The following is a 15,226-nucleotide window of genomic DNA, read 5'->3' on the forward strand; positions in this document are numbered from 1 at the left end:
GAGGTTGTAATACCAGACACTATTCAATGAGAAGTGTGGGATGTTTCTGGAAAAGCAGCCATATATTTTTAATCCTAGACAACTTCTTAGATTCCTAACTAATATCTCATTGACTGCTCCATATAATGGAAACCCTAAGGGGCCCCCGGACATACAGTATTAGACTAAGGTCAAATGAACCCAAAAATATTGGCTGAATTGGCCAAAAGTCTAAAGTAGGCATGTACCAATGTAAGACATCCCGCCTCTCTGGGCATGTCTGATCCTTTTGTTCTTCAAGAGATAAGTTGCTGCCAGAGTCTGGCAGCGGCTCTCTCATACATAACACAGGAGCAATCGGCTGAGCTGGAGATTTCTATGGTATGGGGGACTCAGAAGACATAGCTGTCATTTGGTCGACATCCATCTACTGTGTATGGGGAACTTTAAGGAGTTGTCTGGTGTAAACAGGTTATCTACTATCCGTTGGACCCACTCTGTATGAAAGAATTGGGAATTTTTATCCTTATTACAAAATGGACCGGCAAATGCCTGACCACCAGAGCTCCAATAATTCTTTATGGGGCTGCCAGAAAAAGCCGAACAGCGCTCTGAAGCCACAAAGTGAATGAATGGAGAGGCAGTCAAGCCTGTGCACTCTCGCTCCTGTTCTTCAGCTCATTGGGGGTCCAGCCTGTGAATAGATGATAACGTTTCACTGGACAATCCCCTCTAAGAAGAGAAATTTATATGTTTGAGGCCAGTTGCATCTAAAGTGGAATGAAGTGCACCACAACCCTTCTTTTTATATTTTTAAGAAATTGGTTGCAGTCTTTGTGCCAAGAAAACCATCGATGCTACCTTCTGACATGTCTCAGAATAGGTAATAACCTGCTGATTGCTGGGGTTTCGAGCTATGGGAATTCTAAAAATCACAAGAAACTGGGTCAAATGGCTGCCCGATTGAATGAAGTGGCGGTAGCACAAACTCTGTTAAAAGTCTACAGGACTACCAGAGATGGTCTAGCACTGAACTCCGGCATCTTCGTAAGTCTTATTTTAAGGCTGCTTACGATAGTCGACCTTCATAAGGCAGCTTCACTCATATATTTGGTCCTAGTCAAAAAAGTTGGAAAATATAACAAAAAAAAAAGTGTTTATAAAATTACATTTTGTTTCGATCTAAAAAAAGACCCTATGTTTCTATACCTTCACACAACTGAATGACTTATTTTTGGGGAATGTTTGAGAACGATCAGACTATGGATTATGTTATACCAGGTCGCCAGGTACCTAGCAAATATTGTCTGATTACTAAAATTCTTACTTCAAGACTAAATCGGCACTGAGCCGAACACAGGGACTGGCCAAAGACAGAATTTAGCTTCAGCTTCTTTTTTTTCTATCTGTTCCCTTACTGACACCTCAGAAATATGTTTTGTAAAACTAAATTTAGATGGAAAAAATATTTTAAGAGGTTATGTCAAACACAAAAAAAACAGTAAGTGGATGGACTATCAGTTGTTTCCAGGAAATGTGGCAACCCTGTGGTAAAACATGGCAGGAAATTAATTTACATGTAGAAAGGAACAAGGCTTATCTCGGGGGTTTCTTTTCTCTGCCAATATGTATTTGCAGATTACATTAATAGTAAATGTCCAATGACTTCCTATTGATAATACATTGGTTTAATATTGTCATTAACAGAAACTGATTATGGTAATTGTATGTTAGGATTCTTTGCTATTCTCAAACATGATTATCCAAAAATGGACCCCAATTAAGATTTCCTGCCTGATCGGACATTGGGCTAGAGGAGATGTTACAAACGCAACCAAATGACCCCCTAAGAGTACCATGCACTTTAACGATAGTATGGCCGAGTGGTCTAAGGAGCTGGATTTCGGCTTAAGTTTCTTCGGAGTTGTGGGCTTGAATCCTACTGCTTCCAAGGTTAAGAGGCTTTCGACAACCTATTGAGTTGTCTTGATGTGGTTATATCCTGACGAAGAAGTGAGTGTATTTAGAAACACGTTGATTAAAAACCTCATTAATATAGTTCCTGGCTTTGGATCTTCATTTCCACTTATCAGCAGAGAGGAAAAATCCATGATTTCTCTGCTACAATCATGTGGTAAAACATACCAGGAAATTAATTTACATGTAGAAAGAAACCAGGCTTATCTCGGGGGTTTCTTTTCTCTGCCAATATGTCTTTGCAGACTACATTAATAGTACATTTTCAATGACTTCCTAATAGATTGGTTTAATATTTTCATTGACAGAAACTGATTGTTACTTGTATGTTAGGATTCTTTGCTATTTTTGAACATGATTATCCAAAAATGGACCCCAATTATGATCTGCTGCCTGATCGGACATTCGGCATGAGGAGATGTTATGAACGCAATCAAATTACCTTTTTAGAGTATCATGCATGGGTCTTAATAAATAGAATAGGAACGGTGGACCACTATAACAAGCAGCTTGACACTTTTTCCATACCCAATGTCGGATTTAGTAGGACAGGGAGTGAAAGGAGTGTTTCAGAATTTGCCATGCAATGTAAAACCAACTCTACCTGAAGTTATCGTGGGCATTTATGACTAAATGGGTCTTGTTTAGACTAGCACTTACCAGGGGTGAACCAAACATCATAATTATACCAACATGGAATTAGCTCACATTTTATTAAGAGACACCCTCTGAACAGCATATACCTGAACACCCTGCAATTAGATTTGTGTAGACCTCTCCTTTTTATAGGCAAACATGGCTAAACCTATTGGATGGTACCAAATTCTTGACCCTTGGTTTCTTGCACACTGGGGTTCAGGAAGCTGAGATTTATTCATTGGGGTCCTGCGTAGATGATTGAGTCTTTAAATGATGGGTGGGCGTCCACATTCCCAATCCCACACAGATATTGCCTTTTTCACATGTCACATGATCATAGAATGTTGGAGTTGGAGAGGACCTCCAGGGTCATCGTGTCCAACCCCCTGCTCAATGCAGGATTCACTAAACCATCTCAGACAGATGTCTGTCCAGCCTGTGTGAAGACTTCCATTGAAGGAGAACTCACTACCTCTCGTGGCAGCCTGTTCCAAAGGAGCCTGTCAACTGGATTTTGCACTATAAACCACTACCACCATTTTATAAAGCACTTTAGTAGCTGTAGAAGCATGGTAATAGTTCTGCTGTTTTGTAATGAAAAAGCCAAAAATGAACTTTAATTATGTGCCAGGAGAGGACATGCCAGAGGTAAGGGGGCCATTTCCACCTCCAAAGCAAGTGGAATTGTGCACTATAATAAGCTACTGGACTGCAAAGGACCCATATATTGTTCTTGCACAGGGACCCTCTTCTGTCTGTGTCCGCCCCTTGGTGCGTGCTGTATCATAATTACCGGAACTAGTCATCTGGGTGGAGTTATTCATTTTAATAGTCAATCAGTCACCTCTTTCTTCTCTGATTTCCCATTTCTGTGGCATGTGCAATGAAACCAGGTGGACTCGCCTGGCCTTAGTGCTATATAATAAATTGTCCTGTATCCTATTTCAACATCATCATCACTGTCCCCAATGGAGCTCACAATCTAAATTACTTATCAGTATGTCTTTGAAGTGTGGGAGGAAACCCATGCAAACACAGGAAGAACATACAAACTCCTTGCAGATGTTGATCTTGGTGGGATGTTGTCCTTGCAAAGCTGCAGTGCTAACCACTGAGCCACCGCTCTGCACATAATGCACATGCCCTGGAAACGAGGACAGAATGCAAGTAATCCAGACAACAAAAAAACAGCTAACCGGTTCCCTTTAAGTGCAGGAAGCACTTATATAATGTAATTAATATATGGAAGACTGTATTAATTTGTCATCAAACCTGTGATAAAGTGGCAGGAGAATGCATAGTGTTGTTTTATTTTACTCCAAGCACCATAAATAATAACAATACAAAAAAATACCTTCTCATACACAAGAAGTTTTTAGGGTTATAAGAGTTCCTCTAAAGATTAGTAAGAATTCCCACAGGAAAAAAGTACCCTCTGCTGATAAAGGAGATGTTCCAAACTGTACATTTCACTGGCAAAGTAACGGTTAATCATTGTAAAAAAAAAAAATAAAAAAAAAATTCTTCGACTGAATCCTACGGTCAGCGATCGTATCATTAAAGTTCTAGCATTTAGGTTGGTGCCTTTTACTCATTTTGAGTAATATAATATTTGTACTCCTTTAATATAACATTTGTACTGCTGGAAACCATCGTCATCTGATTGTCAGGCACCATTAATCACCAACCATAGGTTCTGATCAGTTTAATGACTATAAATCAGTTCATTTGGAAAACGTTTCCAGGAATTTATTTTACAGGCACGACAGATGTCCAAGACCTCAAGTTTTATTCTAGCCTCAGTAATGGGACCAGTAATCGCCCATCTAGCAGGTTTTAGTGTTCCTTCTAAAGGCAACGAAGCAGAAGAGGTGCAGAGGTACAAAACCAGTAAGTTTGGGCTCACAAGTATGTGTAAATTATGAACAACATAGCCAATATCAGGGCTTTGTAGTGATACTGTACATTTCCTCTGTGTCTGTCAAAAGATGACTTGCAGCGTTTGTCGTAAATGTTCCTTGTTTGAGAGCAACTACTCCATCGTCAGATCCCTGGCGGTCTACCCTTGGTTACTTGGGATCATGGATAACCTTAGTCTACAGTTGTTAATGGAGTGCCTTTTGCTATAAATTGCCTTATACAGCATACAAACTCCATTCCTGGTCCCATGGATAGCTATATAGAGCGCAACGGTGAAAGGGTTATTGCCAGAATAGCCCTGTGGTACCAAGCTCAAATCAAAACGGGGCGAGCAAGTCCGCTCTGTGCATGGTTTACGTCTCAGCTTATTGAGTAGCCTGTATGTCCTTCTTACACCCTTATTTCATCCTCATCTTCCTCATCCATGAAAGAAAAGTCCCTTCCTCGCCTCTGTTTCTCTTCTGGAAGGCCTGAAGACGCTCTGGAAGTTGCATGAGATTCTTTGGTGGACTGACCCTTGTGGTTTCTGCTAGACGTAGAAAGGCTTCCATGATCGTGTGCTTGAATGGGTGGAATGGTGGAAAAAGAAGATGCCGTTTGCCTAGTTGGTACAGAACTTTGGTTATAGGGTATCCTATTTCCATCCAGTTCATCAAGGCTGCGGTCAAGATCCTGCTCCCACTGACTTTTGTCCATTACACTTAGTATATCTCCTAACATGGAAGGACCCAGGTCAATATGGAATGACATGATGGATTCGGCATGTTTCATGCCATAGCTACTTTTTGGGGCTGTGTCTGGCAGGTCTGTTAACTCTCCAAATTCTTTCTCTGCTAAGCTAATGTCTGACAGGGGAGTTGGGCTGGGAAATGGACTTCGTGCAGAGGCCCCATTTAGGTGTTGTGGCTCTTCGGGCGTCTTTTTCACGGGACTGGACGAGAGGCTCTTGGGCATCTTTTTGCTCGATGAGCCTTTCTCTGAATCTTTTTCTGTCAGTTGTGGCAATGAGACAGCATTCTTAACAAAAAGGGCTGAGTCCCTCAAAGATCCTAGCATGTCTCTTCGATCGCCTCTAGTTACGGAAAGAGAGCGTTTACTGCTTCGGAAGGTTCGGGATAGCAGGCCTGGTTTGGAGGTCGATTCTTCTGGTTCTGGTGGCTCATCTTTGCTCAGAAATGACGTGTCTCCGAAAGCATCTCCGGACCGTCCTATGTGCATGGTATGACGGAAGTCCCCAAGGGGTGCACTTATCATTTCTGCAGTGAGGTCTGCCCGTGAGCGTCTCTTGGATGCATTTGGGTTGGCAACCAGTTGCTTCAGAATTGGCATCGTGGCTTTGTACACAATCCACTCTCACAATTTTCCGAACAGTTGAAGTCTACAATTATGTGATACAAGCAGTTGAGAATATAAGGAGTGTCCTCCACGAACTTTATGGGAAGTTCCCAGAAAAACGATAAACTGAAGATGTAGTGACACGTCTACTGTGAATCACGGGCATCCATTAGATCCTGAGGAGACAGAAGAGGAAATAAAACGTAAGATTCTGATGTAATCTCCTAATATAGAAATATTCATCAAGAGCTTCAAGGATATGAATAATCATTATCTTTGCATTAAACCTTTTCTATATTACTTTTCCATATGTGCTAAACCTGGCTGAGGATTTACTTTAGTATGTCAGCAAGTTATAGTAAATGAGCCGGGGAAAAAAGCATGTAAAAAATTATAAAAAATATATATATATTGGGGTGCAAGAAGTGTTAATGGGTTAATTTGGAGAAAAAAAAAAGGCTGCTACTATCTAATGGGAGTGACGAGCCATTCATCTAACGTGTATGATGATACAACTCTCCCAACTCTGACCCAACTCTCCCCTAATGGCAGATGTTGAGAATTTTGGCAGGATGGACCACCCATCTAGTGTGCATGGGGATGTCCCAACTTTCCCACTCAATACCAGATGTTTATGTCGAGGAAAGAAGGATTGGGTTATTGGGTTTCAATATACCTCATCCTTTTGGCTGCCATCAGAAATGTCTGGAAGGGAATTACTCCCCTCTCCCCATTCAGGTGTTTGAGGACTTCCCATGCTTTGGACTACATTACTCAAAGTTACAGTCAGGATGCAATTTTGCCTATAAATGTTGTAGCAAAGGTCTCTGAAACCCACTAGTGGAATTAATGGTGCCCTAATTTCCTCCCCCAATTGGTGGAAAGAAGGATCAGGCATGTTGGATTCCAACAAGTCCAATCCTTTGTTTGGAAAGCGTTCTAATGAATTTCAATCGATAGTTATCTTCAATCATGGATGATAACCAAATACTGTGAAAATTGTACATCTCCCCTTGAACTATCAGAGCCACACTACAAGGAGATAAAACACATTGGAAATTGTAGAATGGAGGATGAAAAAAACTCTCCACCTTCCCAGAACTAAGTAGGAAACAACCCAAACCCCTATTGACTTATCAAATTTTATCTACGAGGTCTATTTCAATAGGTAATGAAAAATGGCTCTCACATCTCCTAAACATTTTAGTCCACTCCATAATTTACCTATTTTCAAAACCGTATTAAATCTATTTACTAGGTCAGGCTCTCCTACAGGGAAAGCTTCCCATCTATAACTTCTCGTTAATAGACAGTTTGGAGAATTAATGGTGTCAGCCGTCAAAGCTTATACGTCCCAAATATGAGACGAGAGAGGCAGAGGTAACCGTGCAGAAAACAAAGACGGCGGGGACAATTGGTGTTGTATGTGAGGAATGTGACAATGCCATAGCGCTATCCTGGGAGATCATAATTTCTTGTTGTCCACTTCTGTGATTTTACTGATAATTCACCTGGTACCTTAAGCAAAACCTAAAAGGTTTAGGTGCCTCTGCAGCTACCCTTTTTCCACGTGTCATACCCATGAGGGTCCTGAAAGCTGTGATAAGTGACGCAGTTTGCTGTGCTCTTTACATTGTCCCTGCGTGAGGAGTATATGCAGGAGGTGCCCCTATTCTTTTCCAATCCTTTGCCATAGATTGGTTGAATTGGGATGAGCTGCACACGACCACGACAAATTGTGGGTCATAACGGCACCCAATTTATTTACATTATGTTGTGATGGATGTAGCCCTATTGCCCCAAGCCTTATTGTAGGATGGGATAAAATATTGGAATAACCCCCCAAAAAATCAACATTTTCCCTGCTACAGTCAAAGCTGTAGGATTTTTTCCCAATAGGACCATTATTTGCTCTCTCATTTCCTGGCATCATCACCCTGTAGCAGGAACTTTTGGTATTCCAGCTGATGTGCGTGTCAAGGAGTCCCGAGAGTTGTGGTTTCAAATCAGAAGGTTGGTGATCCCTGGACTTTAGAATATAAAGTCCAACGAGCCCCATGGGTCTAAAACCCTCCATACTCCTTAGATGGTTTGCCCAATCGTTCGCCAGCACCTATTTTGGCCGTTGCTCCCATACACTTGGCCGAGCGCTCCTGTGTTCTCCCGCCACTGACGCACATCTCTGATTGCGGCTTATTTCGGAGAAAACAAAGGGATCAGCAGTCTGCAGTCTGACAAGCCAGATCCTTAACTTCCCAACAATTCTCTGTCCTGGATCTCCATACATATTAGACTGTTGGCTCAACCTGTCGACACCAGAGGGTTCAGCCGAAGTTAGTCTGTGTATGGGGGCTTTACTTTTGCAGCTCCTCTAGTAGCAGAGCATATGTCTAGATACTATAGTCTACCAATACACCAGGATATCTATTGGTACAAATGTATTGTCTACTATATATTCATGGTTCTGTCAATTCAGGGCAAAACGGGGAAACATGTTGTGCCACTTTAAACCTGCAACTATACTGATCAGTGACTGCACGCAGCCCCCCCAGAATATGATTGATTTCTGCACGACTTCTAGACTTTCATCCAGCGCAGATGTCGATAGCCAGGCTTGTGGTTGTGGACAATAATGGAAATGTTACCGGCGGTGAATTCTCTTGGGTGGGCTCACCTAATCTATATGCCAGTAATATAAATGCTACTCACACAGAAAGCATTGTGACTGCTGGAAATAGAAATGCTCTGTCACTGAGCGACCGCTTTGTACCACTCCCTCAGTCTTGTCTTTGCTGATCCCTACAAAGCCGTCAGCTCAAGTGCAATCCTCCATCGTGCTGATTTATTACCTGTACCAGTGCTTGGTTTACAACAGATCCCACATATACAAGCAAGCAGAATTTTGCAATATATACTAGAAAATTACACAAGCGGGTAGTCCCATAAGCATTGTATATATCGCCTATCCGCACTATGGGTAAAAAATTATATGATCGTTTGGAGTCGGGTTTCTGAAATCCTCTGCGATCCAAACAACAGAGAGGCCCAAAATCCTCTGTGTGAATAAAACAGTAGTACTAGTGAACATTCGTACAAAGTCGTTCATGCCACATATCATTAGCAGAGGTCAAGACCACGTCACAGATCACGGCGGCGATCCATCTGCGATATGTCATTTGGTTTTCCAATACCATCCATCACGGACATACTATGAATGACCATTGGTTTTGAAAATGACAATGTGAAATCACTATAATATAATAAAAAATAATAATATATGAATATATATAATCAATTTTATAAACTGTTATACTCTAGAGCTGCAATCACAATTCTGTAAGCTTCCAACCAGAAATCTTTAAACGTCTCCATGAATATTGACCAAAGTTTCTCTTGTAATTTGCAGGGAAATTAGAGGTTGACTTTTTTAACTTAAATTGCGTCTATTTGGGGCTAAACATGACTTTTGCAATTGGGTTTCATTAAAAATTTTGCACCTTTTTGCATTTTCAGGCTCTTTGTCTTCCTGCACAATCAACTTTGATATGGTCTGTGGTCATAAATCAGCTGAGAGGAGATCAGAAACCAACAGATAACAGAGTTACAAACTCTCCTGTCAGATCAGCATAACTAGTTCACTAATGGACGCTCAGTTAACTCATTCAGCAGCCAGTAATTCACAGTGCAACAAAGAGCCTATAGAAGGCAAACGGTCCAAAATTTTCATGGAAACCCAATTGCAAAAATTATTTTTTAGCCCTGGTTACATGCACTTAAAGGAAGTCTGTCAGCACAGAATGACTGTTCAAACCAAACTCAGGCACTCGGTGCACCTTGGCGTGGCCAAATCGTTTTTACCCCTTTCCACTCTCTTTTTTGATTGACAGCTCTGGCTTCATAGAGCCAAATAAGAGTGGTGATAGGGGGAGAAAGATGCACTTAAATGTTTGGCCAAACCAAAAGGTGCACAGAGTGCCTGCACTTGGTTTGAACAGTCCCTTTAAATAAGAAGAAAAAAGTCACCAAAAAGTAGGCAACCCAATAGGCAATTTTTTTTGCAGGAAAAGCTTATTTTAACCCTTTTAGACAGCAGTTCAGCTAAACTGATATCATGCTTGTTGACTGTTTCCAATACCAACCAGCAGTACAGGGGATATAGCACTAGCCTGAAATACAGTTACTAAAAAGAAGTAATGCAATATATTAATATATAACTTACACCTATTAAAAAGTGAACATATATACAGTGCCTACAAGTAGTATTCAACCCCCTGCAGATTTAGCTGGTTGACACATGCGGAATTAACTTGGCATTGTGACATTTGTACTGTAGATCAGCCTGGAAGTGGGAAATGCACTGCAGCAAATTTTTTTTTTTTTTTTTTTTTTTAAACGTTAAAAGTTAATTCAGAGTGTCATTTATTATTCAACCCCTCAAACCACAAGAATTCTGTTTGGTCCCCCTAAAGTATTAAGAAGTAGTTCAGGCACCAAGAATAATGAGCTTCACATGTGTGGATTAAAGATCTCTTTTGCCAGCCTTTTCTGACTATTTAAGACCCTCCCCAAACTTGTGAACAGCACTCAGACATGGTCAACATGGGAAAGACAAAGGAGCATTCCAAGGCCATCAGAGACAAGATCGTGGAGGGTCACAAGGCTGGCAAGGGGTACAAAACCCTTTACAAGGAGTTGGGCCTACCTGTCTCCACTGTTGGGAGCATCATCCGTAAGTGGACAGCCTTTGAAAGTGTCCTCCCGTGCCGAGGCCAGGCTTGTCCGAAGAGTCAAGGCTAACCCAAGGACAACAAGGAAGGAGCTCCGGGAAGATCTCATGGCAGTGGGGACATTGGTTTCAGTCAATACCATAAGTAACGTACTCCACCGCAATGGTCTCCGTTCCAGACGAGCCCGTAAGGTACCTTTACTTTCAAAGCGTCATGTCAAGGCTCGTCTACAGTTTGCTCATGATCACTTGGAGGACTCTGAGACAGACTGGTTCAAGGTTCTATGGTCTGATGAGACCAAGATCGAGATCTTTGGTGCCAACCACACGCGTGACGTTTGGAGACTGCATACGACCCCAAGAATACCATCCCTACAGTCAAGCATGGTGGTGGCAGCATCATGCTGTGGGGCTGTTTCTCTGCCAAGGGGCCTGGCCATCTGGTCCGCATCCATGGGAAGATGGATAGCACAGCCTACCTGGAGATTTTGGCCAAGAACCTCCGCTCCTCCATCAAGGATCTTAAGATGGGTCGTAATTTCATCTTCCAACAAGACAACGACCCAAAGCACACAGCCAAGAAAACCAAGGCCTGGTTCAATAGGGAAAAAGTCAAGGTGTTGGAGTGGCCTAGACAGTCTCCTGACCTTAACCTAATTGAAAACTTGTGGAAGGAGCTCAAGAATAAAGTCCACATGAGACACCCAAAGAACCTAGATAACTTGGAGAAGATCTGCATGGAGGAGTGGGCCAAGATAACTCCACAGACCTGTGCCGGCCTGATCAGGTCTTATAAAAGACGATTATTAGCTGTAATTGCAAACAAGGGTTATTCCACAAAATATTAAACATAGGGGTTGAATAATAATTGACCCACACTTTTATGTTTAAAATTTAATAAAATTCAACTGAGCAACATAACTTTTTGGTTTGTAAGATTTATGCTTCTGTTCATAAAACCTACTCTCGTTTGCAGTTTGAAGGCTCTAACTCATTTGCATCTTATCAAACCAGCTAAATCTGCAGGGGGTTGAATACTACTTGTAGGCACTGTATGTATTTTTCAGATATTTAAAAATTAACCCTTCAAGGCCACCTTTTCTGCTCTCTTGGTTAGTGGCAGTGGTATACGTAGACATACGCAGGGTATATATTACATTTGGGGTTGAATAAGGTGATAAAACGCAGTGTATATAATAGCAAAACAGCCTGATCTAAACCCCATGGCTGTCAGCACGTGTGGAAATCTGCCTGCCCTGCACAATCCACTAACCTGGTTGTGCATCAGCTGCTGGGAAACCCTGACTGAGCATTTTATATATCAAAAGCCAGAATGCGGTAAATGCAGAAGATTTAAAGGGCCACTACGCAGCTTACAAGTGTTAGTGTGTTTTAAAGGGATCTTCCACTTCTGTCAAATTGATGTCATATCAATATGATATGGGTTGGGGGATGGCCTGACTCTCAATACTTCTTCTTTGTGCCCTGAAATGTCCCAGTTCCCATCATGATACAACATAATGACAAAGGTTTCAGTCTTTTACTAGTTTTTGTTTAGGTGGATGAAATCTGTTGAAGTCATACATTGGAGATGATGACTATTAACCACAGACGTGGATACTAGAGATTCCCCACTTCTGATTCAACCATTGTCGGTATTTCTCAAACAGGGAACAAAACAATAAAGTATCAACCAGAACAACAGTCTAATAATATATAGTAACATTCCTGCAGGCTGGCTGCAGATCTACCCCAAGAAGAACCGGCTACGGACCCTCCGAGGAGGTTTTATGCTCTTCTTCCTCACTTATCACCAAAGGCATAACTATAGTAGGTGCAGGAGTTGCAATCACTTAGGGAGCCTAAAAGGTCCCTTTTGCCCATATGAAAAGACCATTCCTTTTAAAGGGAATGTGTTAGCAGGTTTTTGCTATTTAATCTGAGAGCAACATAACAAAGGGCAAGTGAGCCTAATTCCAATGATGTGTCACTTATTAGTCTCTGTGCTGTAGTTTCAATATAATCAGTGTTTTATCAGCAGGAGATTATCACTGCAGGACTAGGTATCACATGCACAGCAGTCAGGCTAATGTGTAACCCCGCCCCCACCACTGATTGGCAGCTTGCTGACAGTGTACACAGGAAGCTGCCAATCAGGGGTGTGGGTGGAGTTATATCCAGCTCAGCCTTCTGAGCACTGTTACATCTTCAGCAAAGAAAACAAGGATTCTATCAAAACTGCACCAAACAGCCCAGTAAGTGATACATCACTGGAATCAGGGTCTCTGCCTCTACATCATGCTGCTCTCAGGTGACATAGCTAACAGATTCCCTTTAAAGACTTGTGCTAGTTGGAGCCTTGTTGGAGATTTATCAGAACAGCCAAGAAGTTATGCCACTGCTGATCACCACCTGCCAATTGGCAGTAACATTGTACTAGTGCAAAGTCCAGAAAAGTTTAATCATTATACAATGAAAAGTTCTCCAAATATCCTCCCCTTGCTTTTCCAAGATATCTGATTGCTGTCAGAATCCGAACTTGCACGGGTCCACTCATCCTTAGTGTTCGCTTCTTATTTAATTTTAATGTGGTGTATCTTTTAGCCGCCGTACGCCACATACACTGCACGTTAGCTCTGTCTTAATTTATGTCACCTTTTATGAAGAATTTGCCAATGACATTTCATTCCCTGCGAACTATTCAAAAAGTTGGACTAGCTCGGGTAAAATTGTGCAAAAATATAACAAGAGTTTTATGCCAGTATTCTGGTGCAAATTGTTTGATGGATCAGCCCCAAAGTATATTAGAAAATTGCAAAAAAATAAAAAGAGCATTACTTTGTTAATAAAAAGCTTAGCTACAGCTCCTTCCTTACCATCTATAACAAGTGAAGTAGATGTCATGCGACTACTGAAGCCAATGATCGACTGCAGCGGTCATGTGTTGTCATCTCCACTGTTGCCATGCAGTAGCGGTCTTGGACATTCCCTTTAAGCAAGGCCATTTATTTTAGGCTGCTAGTTTAAAGAATGGATTCTTGCCTTTCGGGACTACAGACCACACACACAATAACTATAAATCTTTTTCCATTTTCGGTTCCGGTTTATAAGGACAGCATTAGTCACCAAATTCAGTATTGCTTTAGTGAATCGTGATGGCTTTTCTTGAAGCTCCACAATTAGGTAAAAAAATGTCCCCATCTCCAGGATGCTGTGAGCAATGCTATTCCAGCGCCGCGGAGCAAGGGCTGCCTAACAAGGCATAATATTCTCCTGAGTCACAGGCACAGAAATAGACACGCACTAGAGGAATCTCCATTATATAAACCCTCTAGTCTAGCCCTGTATGACTACTCCAACATCTGGGACTTTTGACTGTATCTGTTTTGTTTGTGAGAAAGTTGGGTTAAAATCAGTACACTAATACAAGGGGCCCATCTCCCAATTAGTAGTTATCCACACCTCTGGCACTGCATTTCTCCACTGATTTGCCATTCCGGACTCCTGGAAAGATGGTTAGCAATCTTATGTGAGCTGAAATGCAGATGATTTAGAAACCACTTCTAGCTAGACAATTTCCCGCAGCGGCCTACGCAAGAGGAAAGGTATGTTCATATGGCGGCCATTCATGTATTACATGGATGGTTCAAGTCTGCCAGAACAGGAGACACTCCCGCAAATACCCCTCGTCGATTATGACTTCCACATAACCCTAAAAGGGCACATCAACAGGGCTTGTCTTCATGAAATATCCCAAGAAACCTTTATTATGTGTAATGAACCGTTCCAAAAAGTTTTTAATAACTTTTTTTAATTTGTCACAATGGAGAAGAAGATCTCTGTTTGCTGTCAGTTCATTTCAACAATCATCATTTACATATGGAAGTGGGAGAAAAAAAACATACAGGCTGATCACTACCTCTCACAGATTAGAGCTTCTGTAGATTAGAGATTAAAGGTTCTTCTACAGGTGTATGCTGTCTAGACCTTCTGTCATCTGACAGTCTAAACCTCAGGTTGACACATTTTTCCTGCACTAATACATTGTAGCAAACTATGAGGCCAGTATAGTGGTGGGGCCACCTGAAACCATGACTGTTGTGGAGGGTAGAACCTACAGGCCAAATTTAATTCTGTTTTGTATTATTATTTATTATTGTATTGCTTAATATTGAGCAGAATTAAGTCTGGTGACTCGCCGCTACTGCTGATACTTGTTACCATAGGGTTTATTGTACCCTGTATTCTTACCAAAGCAGAGCCATATAAATTACTGCTTTTTATAATGGTTATAAATTAGATGCTCCTGATATTTAGCCCTTGTATCTTGAGGAACAGCCCCCCACACAATATGTCATCACAGTCCCCCCACACAGTATTATGTCCCCACAGTCTGATGCCTGAACAGCCCCCCCACACAGTATATATTGCAACAGTCCCCCCCCCCCCAAAGTATAATGTCCCCACAGTAGGATGCTCACACAGCCTCCCACACAATATATATCGCCACATTCCCCCCACACAGTATGATGCTTCCACAGTCCCCCCACAAAGTATGATAGTCCCGCAGTCCCCCCACACAGTATGATGCTCCTGCAGTCCCCCCACACAGTATGTTGCTCCCACAGTTCCCCCCCCCCCCACACACAC

General features: G+C 41.8%; 1 protein-coding gene across 1 annotated transcript in view; it reads right to left on the reverse strand.

Moving 5' to 3' along the window:
* Nucleotides 1-2,776: 2,776 nt before the first annotated feature.
* Nucleotides 2,777-15,226, reverse strand: part of CDC42EP4 (CDC42 effector protein 4) — a 35,223-nt gene continuing 22,773 nt past the window's right edge. Inside the window, exon 2 of the mRNA XM_073682546.1 lies at nucleotides 2,777-6,026. Within this exon, the coding sequence (XP_073538647.1) occupies nucleotides 4,906-5,844 (939 nt within the window). The 5' untranslated portion in view covers nucleotides 5,845-6,026 and the 3' untranslated portion in view covers nucleotides 2,777-4,905. The remainder of the gene's footprint in view (nucleotides 6,027-15,226) is intronic.

The sequence above is a fragment of the Phyllobates terribilis genome, unplaced genomic scaffold (assembly GCF_046119375.1).
Source record: "Phyllobates terribilis strain yellow unplaced genomic scaffold, ASM4611937v1 Scaffold_5__5_contigs__length_657084704, whole genome shotgun sequence".
Classification (NCBI taxonomy): domain Eukaryota; kingdom Metazoa; phylum Chordata; class Amphibia; order Anura; family Dendrobatidae; genus Phyllobates; species Phyllobates terribilis.